This window comes from Xiphophorus hellerii, chromosome 22 (assembly GCF_003331165.1).
Source record: "Xiphophorus hellerii strain 12219 chromosome 22, Xiphophorus_hellerii-4.1, whole genome shotgun sequence".
NCBI lineage: Eukaryota > Metazoa > Chordata > Actinopteri > Cyprinodontiformes > Poeciliidae > Xiphophorus > Xiphophorus hellerii.
Window position 1 is genome coordinate 25,728,153 of NC_045693.1, and position 18,078 is coordinate 25,746,230.

Genomic DNA, 18,078 nt, shown 5'->3' on the forward strand with positions numbered 1-18,078 from the left:
AGGGAAGATGGTCAGTAGATGAAAGGATGGATTGAGCCAAATACAGAGCAGTATGGGGTAGATGATGTTGTCTAACAGGGCTGACAGCTTAGCCGCCATTCTCCTTTCACTCACCACCTCCACTGGGTAAAGAGGACCAGAGAACAGAGCTGGCTATCTGGATAAGTATGTTCAGTCTCTTTCTATCACCAGCAGAGACGCTACTGCCCCAGCAAGCCACACCACAAAAGATGGCTAATGCCACAATAATCATAGCAGTTCCCCCTGGACCCTAAAAGACTTGAACCTCCATAGCAGGTATAGACTGCTCTGACCTTTTGGGAAACTGCTTTTGTGTTATGAGTCCAGTCCAGTTTGCTGCTCAGATGATCCCCAAGGTTCTTGTAACTCTGCATAAATAGACTGAATTGATTTGAATTCTCCTGCCTTCATCTTTTGGGGAAGTAGCATCAGAACCAGGAACTTAAAAAGGCTCAACAACCTGATGAAAAAAAAGGTTGGTTCTGTAGAACCTCTGTAGGTGATGGTGCAAAGAAGGGTTTTTACATCAGACCAATACAATTTCGGACAACTCATTGAGAGACAATCCCTCATTGTCTCTCAATGAGACAGTGAGAGATTGTCTCATTAAGACAATCTCTTAATGAGATTGTCATACAACAACAGAGTGTCTTCAGTCAGAGGCTCCTACAGATTCGCTGTAACACAGACCACTACAGGAGATCCTTCCATCGGCCTCTACAACAACTCTTTGAAGAACCTCAAAGTAATATGAGTTGCAACAATGTTTAACTTCACTTTCAATCAATAAAGTATTTGTGAACTGAACAGAACTAGTTACTAAATAAACTACATCTACTTTCTGATAACAAAAGTAATGAAGTCCATGTTTAGCCCAACGAAAACAGATGTAACATGAAACCTGGAGAAAAACTCTAAACTTCCTCATCCCCAGACAGACAAATGCTCTTCCCTTTGTGTGAGATGTATTCCACAATGTTTCAACTCAAGTGGTGCAGTTCACACAAAAATGATAAAAGTTGTCACTTCACCACATGGAGTTCAAAGACAGCGTCTGATGTTACTTACTGGAGGTCCTGCAAGACAGAGAGAGATAAAACATTGAAATTGACCTTTCAGTAGAACATACACGGGAATCAAAATTAACACAAGGAATGATCACATACACACTTATCTCCAATTAAATCTGAGAAATGATTTAAAAAACAACTTTACACTTAAAATATCCAGAAAATAAGCCCTTTCTCTACCTACTGACATGTGATCCAGCTACTGAAGAAAAAGACAATAATTTATATATTGAACGGTAAGTGGAGACTCATATCAAATTAATGAACAAATGGGATACTGAAAGATAACTTCAAGACTGATTAAGTAAAAAAAAATAAAATCTGTCAAACCAGAGCTAATTGTTCATTTTAATTTCATGACAACTGCATTGTTTGTGTTGTTTTTTGTCGTTTTGAAAATGGATCTTGATCGTCTCGATTAGATTTCATTTGGGATTTAACAAAGAGTTAACAAAGAGGGATTTAACAAATATGCTATAATTGATTTCTGCAACATCGGGCAGGATTTATCCTAGAATAAATCCTAATGTGTTTGCCTTGAGAACCTTGAACAACCTTGAACAGCTATGCTCAGTTAGTGGGTTAGTTGGCTTTTGGTGTCAGGAAGTTTCATCAATCTTTGTATGGCAGGAAGTTCACATTTTTGACTGACCCCCATCCTTTTCCATCCATGTTGTGACCTCATGCTGGGATTCCCTCTCCTGCTGCATTAAAGCAGCAGATGTGGACGAAGGCTTTAGAGAAGTGACAAAATCACCTGTTTCAGCTGTACAGGTAAAAAAAAAAAAAAAATGGTAACAATTTATTTGAAGGGGTGTGCATAAGACTGACATGACATCTGTCATGACCATGAAGGAGTCTTTATGAATGTTTATGAATGTCATGAAGTGTCATTCGGTAAATAATGACACTTTTAATGCAAATTTTAATAGAACTTTGCATTTAAAGGGTCATTATTGACCAAATAACACAAAGTTTACACTTTCAATGCAACTTTTAGTGCAACTTTGCATTAATAGTGTCATAATAGTATTTACCAAAAGACACTTCATGACAACGGTTGTAAATACTCCAAAAGACGCCTTCATGTTCATAACAAATGTTATGTCATGTTTATGACAGTGTCATGTCAGTCTATGACACCCCTTCAAATAAAGTGCTACAGAATAAAAGACACCTAAAATGACCCAGAGTTATAGGCAGTCAAGGGCATTATTGCAAAAGGACAACATGTTGCCACTGCCGATGTTTGTCTGAGGCCACAACTCATGAGGAAGATGGAGCTTTCTGTGCAGTCGGGGACACAGTGGCACAGACAGAATGAAAAAGATGGTGAGAAGCTACTAAAGGTGGCCTGGTGTTTTTGCTGCTGCTGCTGCTTGGGAATGTCAGTCAAGCTGTTTATAGTAAGCATCCGTCTCAACAAAATGTCTCAAATGTATTGAAATGGTGTGTTACAAAGAAGGTCCCTCATTATCACTTTAAACATCCATTTATTATCTTCCTACTTGCTTTGATTTCAGGTTAACTTCTGCTAATGCTGTTAGCTTGGGCTAATATAGGAAAGAGTAGATCACAATCCTATCATGTGTGTTTGTTTTGCCATATATCTCATCTATAGTGGAACATGAAAGCTTTGAGGTGGTTAGCCTCAGTCCAGATATTTCATGAACTGCCCTCCTCAGCCTCAATGAAATTAACTTGCTGTGTTTTGCTTATGTTGTTTTATTTCCCTTTTTCTGGCACATTTGGAACAAGTGTGAAAGGGTGTGATATAATAGTGAAACCTGAGAAGTGTTTTCTTTTCTTTAAATGTTCCAGCCATGCTAAGGTCTCTGGTAAAGTCATCTTTCCCCTGCCACGTTCTTCTACTTCTCCAGAGAGCCGACGCGCTGCAGTTGTTGCAAAACAAAGACGAGCAAAGAAGAGACATGTATGCAGATTCACTGGTTAGTAGAGGAATCTTAAGATACTTTTGGCCAATCCGTAAATTCCTATGACGAAGAAAAGCAACAAACGCAAAAACACTTTGTTTCTGTTATTTGTCATTCTAATTTTACAGCAGTCTGACATGCACTGCGACTCAAAGCACAAGTCAGACTCCTGTCATCCTGCAGAAATACTCGATGGCTCTGCAGTCATCGGGTGTTTTAGAGATGGTCAAGAAGCTTGAGTACAAAGAGCTGATGGACTGCTTTATGGCTTCGTTCACATTGCAGCCTGAATCTGATCTTCTGATGACAGTCTGAACAACACAGATCGGAATTTTTTCTAATGCAACCCAGGCCACTTAGATATCCGACACGCACCTGATATTTTCAAATGTGACCTAACGTCCAGGTCGCATTCATCCGACCTGAACGTCACTGATGCTCGACAAATGTCACTATTCTGCATCCTGATACGTGAAAGCGGGAAGACGGACTATAATGAGGTTTAAGTTGTTAATATGCTGCTCTGGTCGGAGAACAACTTCAAAATCGTAAGCTATGCTCCACCGTTAGCATCCATTTTTACTTCCACAAACACTGAGCACTACTTCCTGTTTTTATGATGGTTGGCAAAAAACTGAGCATGCTCTCTCTGTGTGATGTCCTGCGCATCCGGGACACTTTCAGGTCGTTTACCCGTTCACACCGGAAAACACACAAAGGTCGCATATATTTGGAAGTGTGAACGACCAAAAAAAATACAATTTGACAAAAAACTGGAAATGGGCTGCAGAGTGAACATAGTCTACGTGTGTGGGAACAATCATCTCATCTTGAAGTGGAGGTGGTTGAGGAATAGAAATACTTTACTGTTCATTTGGCAACAGAGTGGATAGGAGACTCGTCAATGAATCCAACTATAAGAAGGGACAAAGAAAGGCTCTACTTAATGAGGAATCTTAGATTCTTCTGTGGTTGCACCGAGATGCTGTATGTCTTCCAGAAGTCTGTTGATGAGGGCGTCATCTCTTCTGCCTTCATTTGTTGAGGTAGCAGCATCAGAACCAGGTTCTGATAAAGGGAAGACTGTGGATGTGACGGAGCAAAGAAGTTTTTCACGTAAGATCCAGAAAATGACGGACAAACCCGAGCATTCTTCACGAGCGTGGTACACAACAGTGTCCTCAGTCAGAGCCAACACTATCCATCAGCCTCTACAAAAACTCCTTGAAGAACCTTTAAATATGAGTTACAACATTTATTTTCCCTTTGGGATCAATAATTAGCTTTGAACTTAATTGAATCACGGAAGAAGAGATTTTCCAAGTTTTCTTCCTTTCTCTCTGCATTCCAAGGAAAATGTCCAGGTTAAGCAAACAACACAAGGGTCATTTAATCTCTTACTTTTAGTTTTTAGACTTTCATGACAAGTTAACTAATGTTGTTTTTTTTTCAATTGCTGATACAGTAAAATTCAAGAAAGCTGGCTGATGATATTTCAGGATACAGTTTTGTTTTTTGTTTTTTTGAAATATGATTATTAGAAATAATCGTATTTGGAATATGTTGGAATATTCTGCCAACACTGCGGCAGAATATTGTTTGGCTAACACCTGAAATTTTGAAATCAACATTTAACGGCGACATCGACCAATAGGAGGAGAATTAAGTCTTTATCTATTTTTTTTAATCTGACCCCACTGGTGAGCTTCCTAGAATAATTCCTGTTCTTTTTTAGGGATAACCATTATACACGTATACAGTTTCCCCTTTGAAAAAATACAACTAAGTCTTACTTTTGACGTTCTACAATACTCAGGTTTGGGGTTTTTCAGTGCTTGGGTATACTGAGAGGACAATCATTTTTCAACAAAGCAATCCTCAAAAATACATCTTGCCAAGTGATTATGCCACAACGTGCGTATGCATTGCACACATGCATCAGCATGCTGCCTCTTCCTGTTCTCTGTCTCTGGTTGCCACACTCTCCCCAGTTTGTCTATGCATTGGCAGCTGTCCTGTGAATATATCAAAACCACAGAAGGTGATACGCCTGTGGGCTTTTCCTGTCAACACAAATGTCAAGGTGAACTGGCGAGTCTACTTAAATAACGAGTCCCATGACCCTGGAGCGCACTCACCCTGTGTCAGCTGCATCAGGCATTGTTTTAAAATCTCTTAACTCAAAAAAAAAAAAAAAAGCGGGAGCACCTTGACAGATTCAACAACTTCTGAACAATAAACATGAGGTATAGTTGAAACAGATCATTTTATTTTCAACATGTTTCTAAATGTCTATGAGCTGTTTCTGAAAAAGGAAGAAAAATATCCCACTTGTCACATCAACAAGAAAACGGATAGGAAAATTTTTATTAAAACCACGTCTCAAAACGTATTCACTCCCCCATCCTGATCATTGTGTTCAAGTACTCTAAACACGTTCATGACTATAGCTGTAACAAATTATAATAATAAATATTAATAGTCCACAGCGGCTGCTGATCAGCCATCTTGCGTATGTGTGTTTTCTTCTGTGTCTATCTCCAAAAACCTACAGCAACGTATATAAGATGTATTCTGGATAAACTGTAACACTATTATTTTCCATGAGTTGTGTCATCTTTCAGGGCTTGGAATAAATCAAATCCCGAAAATAGGCAAAAGCATTTTTCCCACGTATGTCACCGCTCAGGAAATGCTGAAATATCAAAAATGCTTTACTGAATACCTTTAGGCTACACACAGTTTAATGCTCTATTTGCTCTGTTCTCTTGTGTTAGAATATAATTTGTTTTGGAATTTCTACCACTTTGTGCTGCATTGTGATTTGCTGGTTGTTTTTCACTCAAGCTAACTGGACACAAAAGTTATCTGTCTCTGATTGGCTGGAAGTGTGGTCCATTGACGCAGACATGGTCCACCGCTTTCTGCTGTTGCGCTCTGTGGAGCTGTTTGAGTTCGAGACTCTATTCCAACATGTAAGCACACTGAACATATTTTCTGTTGCTACACTTAAAATTTTGGGAACTCAAAAATTTTACACAAAATAAAAAAAGTCATTAGGGAATATCTTAATCAGACAATGCTGTGGTAACGAATGTGTACTGATAAAAATAAAAAAGTGAAATCATATCACCTATTTTAGCCTCGCCTAATCGTCTCCCTGTTTAATCTGGAATACAATTTAAGAACCTCCTTCCCAAGGATAAAGTCCTTCATAATCAAGCTCCGTCATACATCAGAGATCTGATTGTTTCACATTTTCCCAACAGAGCACTTTGCTCTCAGACTGCAGGTTTACTGCTGGTTCTGCTGGTTCCTATCATTTCAAAAAAAAGCAGAATGGGAGGCAGATCCTTTAGTTGTCTCCTGTGGAACCAGCTCCCAGTTTTAGTTCATGAGGCAGTAAGACGAGGCTTGAAACTAACCTTAAAACTTAAAGTAGGCAGTTAGATTGCTTTAGGTTATCCTGAGCTATTTCTGTAGTTATACTACCGTAGAATTAGGCTACTGGAAGATAAAATGACCACATGTTCTCACTTTCTTCTTCTACTTCTTCAATTTACATTATTTGCATTTGTTTACTTTTTTGTTTTCTCTCCGTTTCTTTATGTGTGTCAGTTGAGAAAACTTCGTTTTATGACTGCCAATAAGTGTGTGCCTCACACACTTAAGTGTGACATTTACTGTCACACTTACTAAGTGTTAATAAGTGTGATACTTATTGGGACTTAAGCGTGCAGGTGTTAGGTAATCTAATGTTACCTGTCGTCTGCATGAGGTAACATTAGGTAAATTAAGCTAAGCTAAACCGTACCTGAAAATAATGCCCATCTACACTTTATGCTTAATATTAGACAAAAACACTCCTATTACCTCTCTCAAGAACTGTATATACTCAGTTGTTTGTGGGGGCCATTGGGGCTCCCAATGATTACTACTTTTAATAATTACACATCCTCATTCATTTGACAAACCTGAATCAAAAGAAAAACAGAGTGCAGCATATGTCATATTTTGAAATCCTACTGTATTCCATTAATAAAAAAAAAGAAAGAAAGAAACAACAAAAGGCACTCTAGCTTGTAGCACATTTTTGGTCCCAGAGGTGTTAGCAGCAAAAGGCTATCGACAGAGCAGCTAATTAGAATATTTTGAGAACACAGTGGTCTACATGTACCTTAGTAAAGCTGTTACTCTGGCAGCTGCTTTGGTATTCGTGGCTCTCAGTCAAGGGTTTATATTTTGGGACACTGAGACAGCTGCATTTTCCTGAATAGCACAACCACAGGACACACACTTCTTTCAGCTTACAAACTAAATGTTATAGAGCGGACAGACAGCAAGTGGCAAAACAGTCGATATCCACTGGCAGGCTTCAGTGCCTGCCAATAACTCCTCCTGAAGGATAACAATGAGATACAGTAATTATCAATTATAATTCCCTATGGTTAAAAACACCATTTTAAAATAAATAACTCAGCTAAACAGAGAAATTTCCAAAACAGAAGAGCAATCAAATCCATCTTATGGCAAGCTTATATTATAATATTTTGGCAATTTATCTTTGATGACACTCTCCAAGTCTGTTTGTAAATTCTGACTCAAAAATAACTCATTTACTCATTTATCCCATGGCTAAAGACATGTGCTAAAACAATGCGGTGCAAATACTTGCAGTAGTGAAAACCAACCATGTACGCTGCATTCATGAGCCCTTACCACAAAGACTACAAGGCTCTACTGTCTCTGATGGTTTTTGTAAAAAGCTAATTGGACCACAGGCCACCACCGAGACAGCTGAATGTACAGAAATACGCAAATCTTGGAGTAAGATTTGGAGTATGATCATACTCCAAATCTTACTCCAAGATTTGTTTAAAGAGAAACTTTGGTCAGGAAAGAAAATGCTGCTCTTTACAAAGTAATCACAAAAAAGCGAGACCTTTTCAACCTTTTCAAAATGGATGGACATTTGATGGAACAACACCTGGACCTTGGATATGTGTCTTAGAGGACCACATTAGTCTCCTACTACAGGTTACTACAGAACCAACATTCTAGTCAATATACAACCTTGATTTCTACTGAAATCATTCATTAGTGTGGCATTTTTCTCAGTTTTGAGTCTAATTCAGAGTTAGCTGTGGGCAGAATAAATAATTAAATACAGTACATTTTATAAGTTACTGAACAGTCCATTTGCTTTTAGCTAATTTAGCCCTTCGTGTGACAAGGACAGTCCCAGCGATCATCACACCAGTCCTGATGATGCCACGACATCCTGAAATCGTAAGTCCTACTTTTTTCTTAGCCGTTTGTCCTGCACTCTGTCAAACACAAGGACTTCCTCTGTTTAGTTGCTCTACTGTTCTATTCATCGTTGTGAGGTGGAAGAGGTGGAGCTTTGTAAAGAGACACTGGCCCAATTTCAAGTCCAATTTCTTACACTAACAGGATGCACCAATTTTGACATTATAACTTTAAACATGCTTAAATATAATTGTACCACAATACACTTTTAAGAAAAATATTAAATATAAGTGTACTTTAAGTGAACAAAATATGTATTTGTTCAAGTGTACCAATGAAACAATATACAAAATACACACAAAATACAAGATATTTTGTGTATTATACATCACTGCTTTAACCAGAAATCACTGCTTTAACCAGAAATCACTGCTTTAACCTCACATCACTGCTTTAAGATGACATCACTGCTTTAACCTCATATCACTGCTTTAACCTGACATCACTGCTTTAACCTCACATCACTGCTTTAAGATGACATCACTGCTTTAACCTCATATCACTGCTTTAACCTGACATCACTGCTTTAACCTCATATCACTGCTTTAACCTGACATCACTGCTTTAACCTCATATCACTGCTTTAACCTGACATCACTGCTTTAACCTCACATCACTGCTTTAACCTCATATCACTGCTTTAACCTGACATCACTGCTTTAAGATGACATCACTGCTTTAACCTCATATCACTGCTTTAAGATGACATCACTGCTTTAACCTCATATCACTGCTTTAAGATGACATCACTGCTTTAACCTCATATCACTGCTTTAAGATGACATCACTGCTTTAACCTCATATCACTGCTTTAAGATGACATCAGTGCTTTAACCTCATATCACTGCTTTAAGATGACATCACTGCTTTAAACTCTCTTCACAGCTATAACCTCCCATCACTGCTGTAACCAGACATTACTGCTTGGATCACACATCACTGCTTTAACCCCAGAACCAGAACCAAACGAGGAGAAGCAGCATTCAGCTTCTGTGCACCACAAATTTGGAACAAACTTCCAGAAAACTGTAAAACAGATAAAACACTGACTTCCTTTAAATCTCGACTAAAACCCCACCTGTTTAGGATTGTATTTGAAACGTAATCAACTACACATTTAATGACACAAACTTGACTTAATGTCATGTTTTGATTGTTGATTCTATGTTGAAATTGCACAAAAATCCGTGAGGGACGACTGAGTCCCAGAGCGAATTTCCGTGAAAGAGGCGTACGGAGCCTTGTGCCAGAAGCCCATTAAAATGCTGTGTGCATCGTTTTAAACTGTGTGATTGTGAGCAGGAGTGGGAATAAAAATAGCAACAGGTATTTTGTTCCATATAACACAGTAGGAGTGTAACAGGTAAACCTTTTATGGATGCAAACTCGACTAAAAACCCACCTGTTTAGGATTGTATTTGAAACGTAATCAGTTACAAATTTATTGATGGAACTTGACTTAATGTCGAGTTTTGATTGTTGATTCTATGTTGAAATTGTGTTTCTGTGTTTGATATGATGTAAAGCACTTTGAAATGCCTTGCTGCTGAAATGTGCTATACAAATAAAATTTGATTGATTGATTTAGCCAAACATCACTGCTTTAGCCAAACATCACTGCTTTAGCCAAACATCACTGCTTTAGCCCAGAGGTTCTCAAAGATTTTCTGGTTTACACTAAAGTCTCCCCCCCAAAAAAGAAAAGAGATGAACTGGGCACACACATCGTTCAACCAGACATAAACCTCTACACATATTTTGTTTTCAAACTCCACTGAAGTTTATTTCACACTGCAGGTTGCAACAAAACACACTAAAAACCATCTTTACACTTTTGTGTAACTGTTTTTTTTTTTCATTCATTCATACCGCTTCCTGCACCCCCCCCCCCCCCCCCCCCCCCCCCTCCACCCACACACACACACACCCACGCGCCGCCAACACACGCACACACACTTTGGTAACCACTGCTTAAACCATACCTGGAGGACAAAGGCAGCTTTGTGGAGCATCTCGGACCTCCCGTGTCTTTGACATCTGTGTTGCCAGTTTCTACACAGAAAAAGAAGGAAAAAAACCAAAGTCAGAAGTCTGTCATTGTTGGTATATATCGCTGCACTTCACTAATTTACTGTAAGGCTAGCTCGCTGTCTCTTACTCTGCAGATGTGGAGTCACAAGACCAATGTGTGGGATCATGAGCGCCCCCTGCAATGAGGCAAAGCAACTGCCTGCTTCACCTGGAATCTGTTCTTTGCCGTTTATGATCGCTACTCAGCACACGAAACACGTTACACACACACAAAAAAACACTGTACATTATGTACATAAGCTAAATTATGGAAAATGAATTCATACATTAAATGTTTTTTAGCCGTTTTATTGGCAGCCAGTGCAGTTAGCGAGAGGTTGATCAATCCCAGGTGAGGCTCAGCTCGCTGCTGCCTCAGCACTTCTGAGCACTTGAATGGGAAAATGTGAAAATTGAGCGATTTTGAAGAAAAAATAATCAAAATTGGTTAAGCTAAATGAAAGATAAATACTTTATAGTACAAACCACAGGGTGAAAATAACAATATAAATTATCTTATCATTATATATTGTTCTCCCATGATGACAGGTGCCTTCCCTGACCGCACGTCACTGAGGTTTTCTCAAAACAAAACAAAAACAAAAAAACCCCCATCCAGGTAATGTATATCTGATTTCAGAGAATATTCGCTTTACCAATCTGACTTAGCCCCTTTTTGGAGAACAATCTCTCTTCTGTTCTTAAAGTTAGGTCTTTAAATATAGATATTTAACTAAAGTACCGAATGGACACCAACTACTGTGACACCTCCACCTCCTGCGAGGCAGAACACGTGGCCTGATGGGTTTGCCATTCCAACGTTCTTTCACAACACAAACCTGGCTTTGAGACCCAGGGCAGCGAGACTTATCTGAGAGAAGGCAAACTATTTGCAACCCCCGAGTGTGACATCTGACATTCTACCATCTGAGAGGCAGAAAAGAGACCGTTTCAGACCATAAATGAATTGACAGGCAGAACATTCAGTTGCCAAAGGAAGGAGGTTGTGATCCAGTCTCCAGGGGTTGCAGGGTTGCAGAATAGCTGGTTGACTCTTTTTGAACTAGACCAGGGAACTTGTTTCCCTGAATCTACATATTTTCTAGACATACATGAAAATATGTATGTCTGCTATAAGTCTAGCCAACTAGAATGCCAATGATAATTCAAAATTGTTTAGGATTGTGGAACATTTAGACATTGGAGGAATCTTTCCTGCCTCTAATGTCGTCCAGATAGTGTTAAGATCTTTTTTTTATAGCCCAAATCTTAAACTTTATTCTCTCAGTATTTATTTATTTATTTTTCGACAGGCACACTTACGACTTCACAACACCAGGTAATATCTTACTTTTTTAATATTGTAAATAAATGCCTTATAAATTGTAATATTTCCTCACAAATGTATACCTTTGGCATCGGAGTTTCAAAGTTTTTATTCTTTCAAAGTCTTTTGGAGAAAATATTGCTCCTTCGATTGCCATATTCCTTTCATTTCATTTAGAAATAACCTTATAGTTACAGTTAATGTTATAGATAAACACAAATTTAAATAGGATGAAACAAACTTTAGGCGTACCTATTTTTCAGTCATTCTTCAAACCGAAGACTTTTATCACCCAGTTTTTGGTAGAAAGAGAAGGGGGAAAAAAAAGGTTAAACGATAAATCATACCGATGGAAATTATTGGCTTCGTTTTAAAATTATCATACGACGAATTGATTTGTTCATTATTGTAACAGGCCTAGCTGGGCGTCATTACCAAAGAGATTCCTCTGCTCAGTGATCTCGGCAGTCTGGCAAAAGCAGGCATCCTGCTCCATGTCGACAGTCTGGCCTTAATCCTTCCAAACTCACCAAAACCCCTGAAGTATTTCAAAGCCTTTTTTTGAGGGACTTGATTATTTGTCTTGACCACATCATTCTGTACTTCTATCGAAATATAATCTTATGTTGGAACAAAAGCAGGCAACTCTGATAAATCTACCAGGAAGGTCACACTACACAAGTTCTTCATGAACCTGAGTAACCAGATTACTGGTGTACAGCTTAAACCAACTACACCCAGAAAAGGTCATCAAATCTATATCATGCGACGCACTGGTTGAAATCGACTCAAGTTGTGTCACCAAAATAAGTCAAAGATTCTTCGAGAGACTTTGTACCTAGTACTGTCAACTACATAAACTACAATTACATTTTAATGACAACAGTGTACACCTGTACAGGCTTCAATGTAGCTTCAAAATGAAACCAGCAGCACGGAATATGGCCAGAAGAATCAAATGTCCTCCTCCATGTGGAAGGATAGACGATACAGAAATTATTCTTTCAGAGACAATATTAATGTAATATTAATTAGCTACAAGCCGTGAGAACGGGAAAAGACAAGATATCTGCTGGTTATTTACATCATAGTTTACAGAAAAATTAAATACACCCACCTTTACTGAACTAGTCTTTACCTTAAGGCATTTTTTTATTTGTTATTAAGATATGAATATGTTACCCACCTCATTTGGGCTTATTTGTGTCCTTTAATAAAATGTTATAGTTGTAGTATTAGTGTTTTTTTTTTGTTTTTTGCGTTACCTCCTCCAGTAACTGGTCCACCCGACTCATAATAAGGGGCTCCACCTGCTCCAGAGTCATCATCCAGGCGGACAACTTTGCGTCCTGTTGCTGCTCCAGACTCAGTATCCTGGACTGCAACTCTGAGGTCCGCATTATCACCAAAACGCAAAGTCCAAGGGAAAGGACGGACACGGACACGCCGGTCATGATCCCGTTCAGGTTCCTCCAGCTGCTCCACAGCGGCTGCTTCAAAGGTCGCCGTCCTTCCGCCTGATTCCTCCTCTTCTCACCGGCTCCATCAGGCGTTTTACGCTCCGGCTCATCTTCCATTCTATACGTTAAACTAGAATGACTCGCGGTTCTCGTCGACGTCGAAGCAAACTCAGTCTTGGGGATTTGTGGTGCCGCGGCGTGTTCTGTTTTTTTTTTTTTCCCACGGTGCGGAGGAAACTTTCGGCGGATGGTCCCTCACGTCAAAAATTTTTTGCTCTTTAAAAAGTTCCTTCTCTAGCGCATTAAGTGAAAGTATGGCTCCGAGTCCAGGAATCTTATGTCATTTGGCTTTTTCATTTAAAAAGAATAAAATAAAATAAAATAAAAATTCCCGAGGTTCCAAATTTCAACGAAATCTTTTGTCGGTTTTGTGCTTCGTTTGTCCAAATAGCTTTCCTCGTTAGAAGAGAGCACTGAAATATATATATATATATTTTTATGATCAGCTCACCTTCAGTGAGCTCATTTCAAAGTTCGCCGTCCTCTTCTGTGCTCTGGATGCGGAGCGGCGGGCTCTTTGCTCTCGTCCCCTCCCTGGAAGCCTCCGCTGAGGGGAGGCTTTAGGTTAAATGCCGGAGGGGTATTCATAGCAGGGCTGCTGCCCCCTTTGATCCGCACACTTGGTGAGAGATATTTTTAGGGGTGTGAAAAGCCAGAATCCACTGACACAAAGCTGGTTCGCCGACAGTGTTGCTGTGATTCGGATATGCCCATGCAGATGTAGACGCACATACACTACCACACATTTCATTTAATTGATGGATTGGAACAATTCTATGTATGTATGTACACGGTTCCCCCCCCCCCCCCCAGAAAATCACTGCGCCCGGTGCTCGGGTCAGCTAGGTCAGTCATCCAGCCGGCCGCCATTTTTTGGGTTAAAGAAATGTTTAAAGTTGACAGGAAATTTGAAAATATCACTTGATAGTTACGCTTTTTTTTTTCTTTTTTTTTTTTGGAAGACTGTAAGATTAATACCTGAACAAAAGCTATAAAGTCTTAAAAAAGGCAACATCTTTTAAAAAAGAAGAAGAAAAAAAAAACCTAAGATAAATTAACAATGCTTAGCCTTGGTGGGGTCAGCTACAAGAAAAGCCTGCTGGCCCCGCCGTTTGTGAACGGTAAGAGTGTAAAGCTCTGACCATCTGAATAATAACATCAGTAATCCAGTGACGGTGTCCCTTCATTGACAACACAACCCGAATGTTCAGTTCGTGTTTTATGGCACATTAATGTGACTTCCGCCGCTATTGTTCGCAATGAGGAATTGCAACTTTTACTTAAATGCTTTCGTGATGCGTCATTGTAATGTATGTTTTCCAAATGTTTCACCTGGAAGTCAAATACTCTTTGTGAGTGTTTTATTTTTGTCATGTTCCGTGTTTTTCCTGTGTATTTATCTCGAGTTTCTGAGTTCCCATGTTGTCCTGTCTTCCCCTTGATTGTCCCCAGGTGTTTCTTGTCCCCGTAATTACCTCCTGTGTATTTAGTGTCACCTGTGTGTCTGTGTCTTTGTCGGGTCCTCGTCTCATTTGACTTCTAGTCTGTTGTCTGTGTACCCAATCCGTCGTCTCGTCCATTTCTCTAACGTTTGCTACTGGTGTCGAGCCCTGGCTTCCGCTCGGCCGTGCTGCCCGTTGTTTGGACCATGTGGGACTGAGTTATTCTGGACATTCATCAGTTAAAATCATTCATTTATCGCATCCTGGGTCTGCTGCGTTTCCCTCACCATCTTCCACCACCACCTCCTCATGACAATTTTAATAAATTCAGATAGTATGACGAGTTTCTAACCACAAGTCTAGTAACTGTATGAAAATGAAGACACTCAATTTAAAGAACATATAACAGTTTGTGAAAACATATATGTTTTCTAAGAGTCCAAGAAAGGTAATATTCTGCATTGTTTATTGGGCAATATTGTAGAATATATAAGAATTATCAAGCTTCTTGTGAGCATCTCTTCGAAGGATTTCTTTCCATTCGCCCCTTTGCAGTTTATTTGAATTGAATTTGCTTCATAAGGGGGGGTGCATATTAATCAACAGGAGTACATTAAAACAATAATGCAAAATGCCAGATTTAAGCCACAAAGGCTAATTTTTAGCTACAGGTTAATGATAAGAAATAAATTTAAAAAGAACAATTAGACACACACATAGATGAGCACACATATCACTTACAACAAACTACAAGAATGGCTGTAGTACAATTATACAAATTTAGTCACAGCCATAAAAGCAAACATTTTAAACATTACTAAACTCAAAGATGTTCATTTAAAACATAAATTCAGATTTGTCTATTTAAAAGCCACTGTTTAGATGATTTTCTGAAGTTTCGTTTTTTTTAATGCTCGGACTGATGGTTGAGAAACGATCGCTTCCTGGAAGTGTGGGCTCTGTAGAAGTTTTAAATGTCACCCGATCGCTAACGTTGATCATTGACATTATGTAATATGCCAGTTTGACATTGTGAAGCTTACTGGAAATGACCTGAGCTGTAAACGTCCATCCTCGACCATACGAGGAGAGAAGTGTCGAGCCGAAACGAGATTACCAACACAGACTGAACGGCAAGTCAAGAAGGGTGTGATACCATTAGTTCCCATTAATGACCTTTTTCACTGTACTCTTTCTGAGATATAAAATTTGGGGTTTTTATTATTTGTAAGCCATAATCATCAAAATTACAAGAAACAAAGGCTTCGAATATATCACTATGTGTGATATATGTCTATATACAATTATGACTTTCACATTCTGGGATGACTGGCAAGAAATATTGCAGTTTTATGCAACATTGTTTTTGTTTTTTTTGATGTACCACCAATTGCTGATACTCCATACTAGTGCATACCATCCCTCCTGAAGTACTGGCATACTGTAATAAAAGACCGCAGGCACGAGCAGAATAGTACTTAAGCACATAACAAAAATCAAGTAATCTCAGGACCAAGGAATTAACTGTTTATGAAAAGCAAAGACTAAAATAGATAACATAAAATGAAGCAAAACATAAGACCAAAATCCCAAAGATTACAACACTTCACTCTGACTCCACAGACGGTTGTAAAAAGAAACTGTTGAGCAGGAAGTTTGCATCTATTTACAAGCTGATTTGTGCTACACATCAGAGGACTTTCAATCCCCGCTGGGTATTTATAGATGGCAGACAACAGTTATGTCGTTGACAGACTTAAGAAAAAAGGTCCTTCAAAAGACTCAAGGGCAGAAGGAATAAAGAGCCCGACTCTCTAAAAATACCCTTTGAGACTCTTCTACAACAAAATAGAAGATTACGGTTAAGTGGAACCAAAGAGCCATCTTCAGGTTTCATTCTGACAACCCGCTCTGTTAAAATAGACGTCGAGTGGCAACATAACTTAGTTCCCAGCCTGGCAGATCTGCCAAGCCCTACCCTCCAGCAAGCTATTTTTAGCACTTGAAAACTGGCAAATCCTTACATATGAACACTGCCATTGCTAGTCATTTGGGTACCCAAAGCACAAATGCTAGTCCCCTCCCGACCCACCACCACCACCCTCACCGCTCCCTGGAAATTTACAATGATTCTGAATTTGTAAGTGAATTTCCCTTTATTTGGTGGTGGAAAATTAAGGATAACGCGGGAAGCAAATTTTGAAGCAAAGTAAAATGAAGAAGCAGAACACCTTGACTTAAATGTTACAATGGGAAGTAAGAAACAGAGTTAGGACTCATCCTTATAAGGCACAGGTGTCAAACTCCAGTCCTGGAGGGCCGCAATCCTGCAACTTTTAGATGTACCTCTGCTGCACCACACCTGAACAGAATAATTAGGTCGTTAGCAAGGCTCTGGAGAACTGATCTACACAAGGAGGAGGTCATTAAGCCATTTCATTCCAGCGTTTTTTGTACCTGTGGCACATCTAAAAACTGCAGGCCCTTGAGGACTGGAGTTTTATTGACGTAAATTTCCCAAAAGGTCTGTCGTTACAAAACACACTGACTGATATAATCACGACAAATGTTTTCCTGAGGAAGATTCATTAGGAGAAGCTACTTTTTTTCTGAGTTGCTTTCCAAACAAATTGCAAATCACTGACCTTCAACAATTAGTTCCTTACAGTTAGTTGTATATGTTTTATGTCATTATCGATGACAATGATATAAAAGCTGTTGTTCAGATTTGTTGCGACAACAGAACAATAACACTGTTGCTCTAGGACAGTCTCGTGAGGAGGTTGCTCAAGGTTGCGCATAATTTCCTTCATTTTATGTAAGATCTTTCTTTAGACTTTTTTGCATCGTCTCTAGTGGTTTCACGGCAGACCCCAGAACAGAATAACGTTTCTCTATAACAAAACTCAAAACAGGATTGTTAAGTTATGAGTTCCTCGTTGTAACTAACAAAAATGAAATGAGTATTCACTGAGAAACTGTGCTAAAACATTATCTGTGATGGACCTGGGAGACAGACGGAGACTGCAGATGAGCTTCAGAGACATTCAATTCAATTCAGAAGCACAGAACACAAGTTGCTTGATGTCCAGTGGGACGTTTCAAGAGTCAGTGATGGCTTTGGGTGCCATGCCATCTTCTGGTGTTAGTCCACTATGTTTTCTAAAGTCCACAGTCAATTTACCCATCCACCTGGAAATTCTGGAGCACTTCATACATCCTGCTGCTGACATGCTATATGGAGAGGCTAGTGTTATTTTCCAAAAGGACTCGTCACCTGCCCACACTGCCAAAAGTTGAGTCAGTGACCACGATGTTACTGTTCTTCACCGGCCAGCACACTCCTCTGACCAGAACCCCATAGAGAATATATGGACCGATGTC

At 39.3% G+C, this 18,078-nt stretch overlaps 1 protein-coding gene across 7 annotated transcripts in view; it reads right to left on the reverse strand.

Moving 5' to 3' along the window:
• The window catches only part of LOC116712777 (collagen alpha-1(XIII) chain-like), a 47,801-nt gene extending 33,986 nt beyond the window's left edge, over positions 1–13,815 (reverse strand). For 2 of the 7 annotated variants that reach the window (XM_032552616.1, XM_032552615.1), the window contains exons 1-4: positions 12,998–13,810; positions 10,318–10,387; positions 2,879–2,983; positions 1,090–1,097 (exon numbers count right to left, since the gene is read on the reverse strand). In XM_032552616.1, the coding sequence (XP_032408507.1) occupies positions 1,090–1,097; positions 2,879–2,983; positions 10,318–10,387; positions 12,998–13,309 (495 nt within the window). In that variant the 5' untranslated portion in view covers positions 13,310–13,810. Of the gene's footprint in view, positions 1–1,089; positions 1,098–2,878; positions 2,984–10,317; positions 10,388–12,997 lie in introns of all 7 variants that reach the window. The other 5 variants (XM_032552614.1, XM_032552613.1, XM_032552617.1 and 2 more) reach the window with 4 other exon arrangements.
• Positions 13,816–18,078: the final 4,263 nt, after the last annotated feature.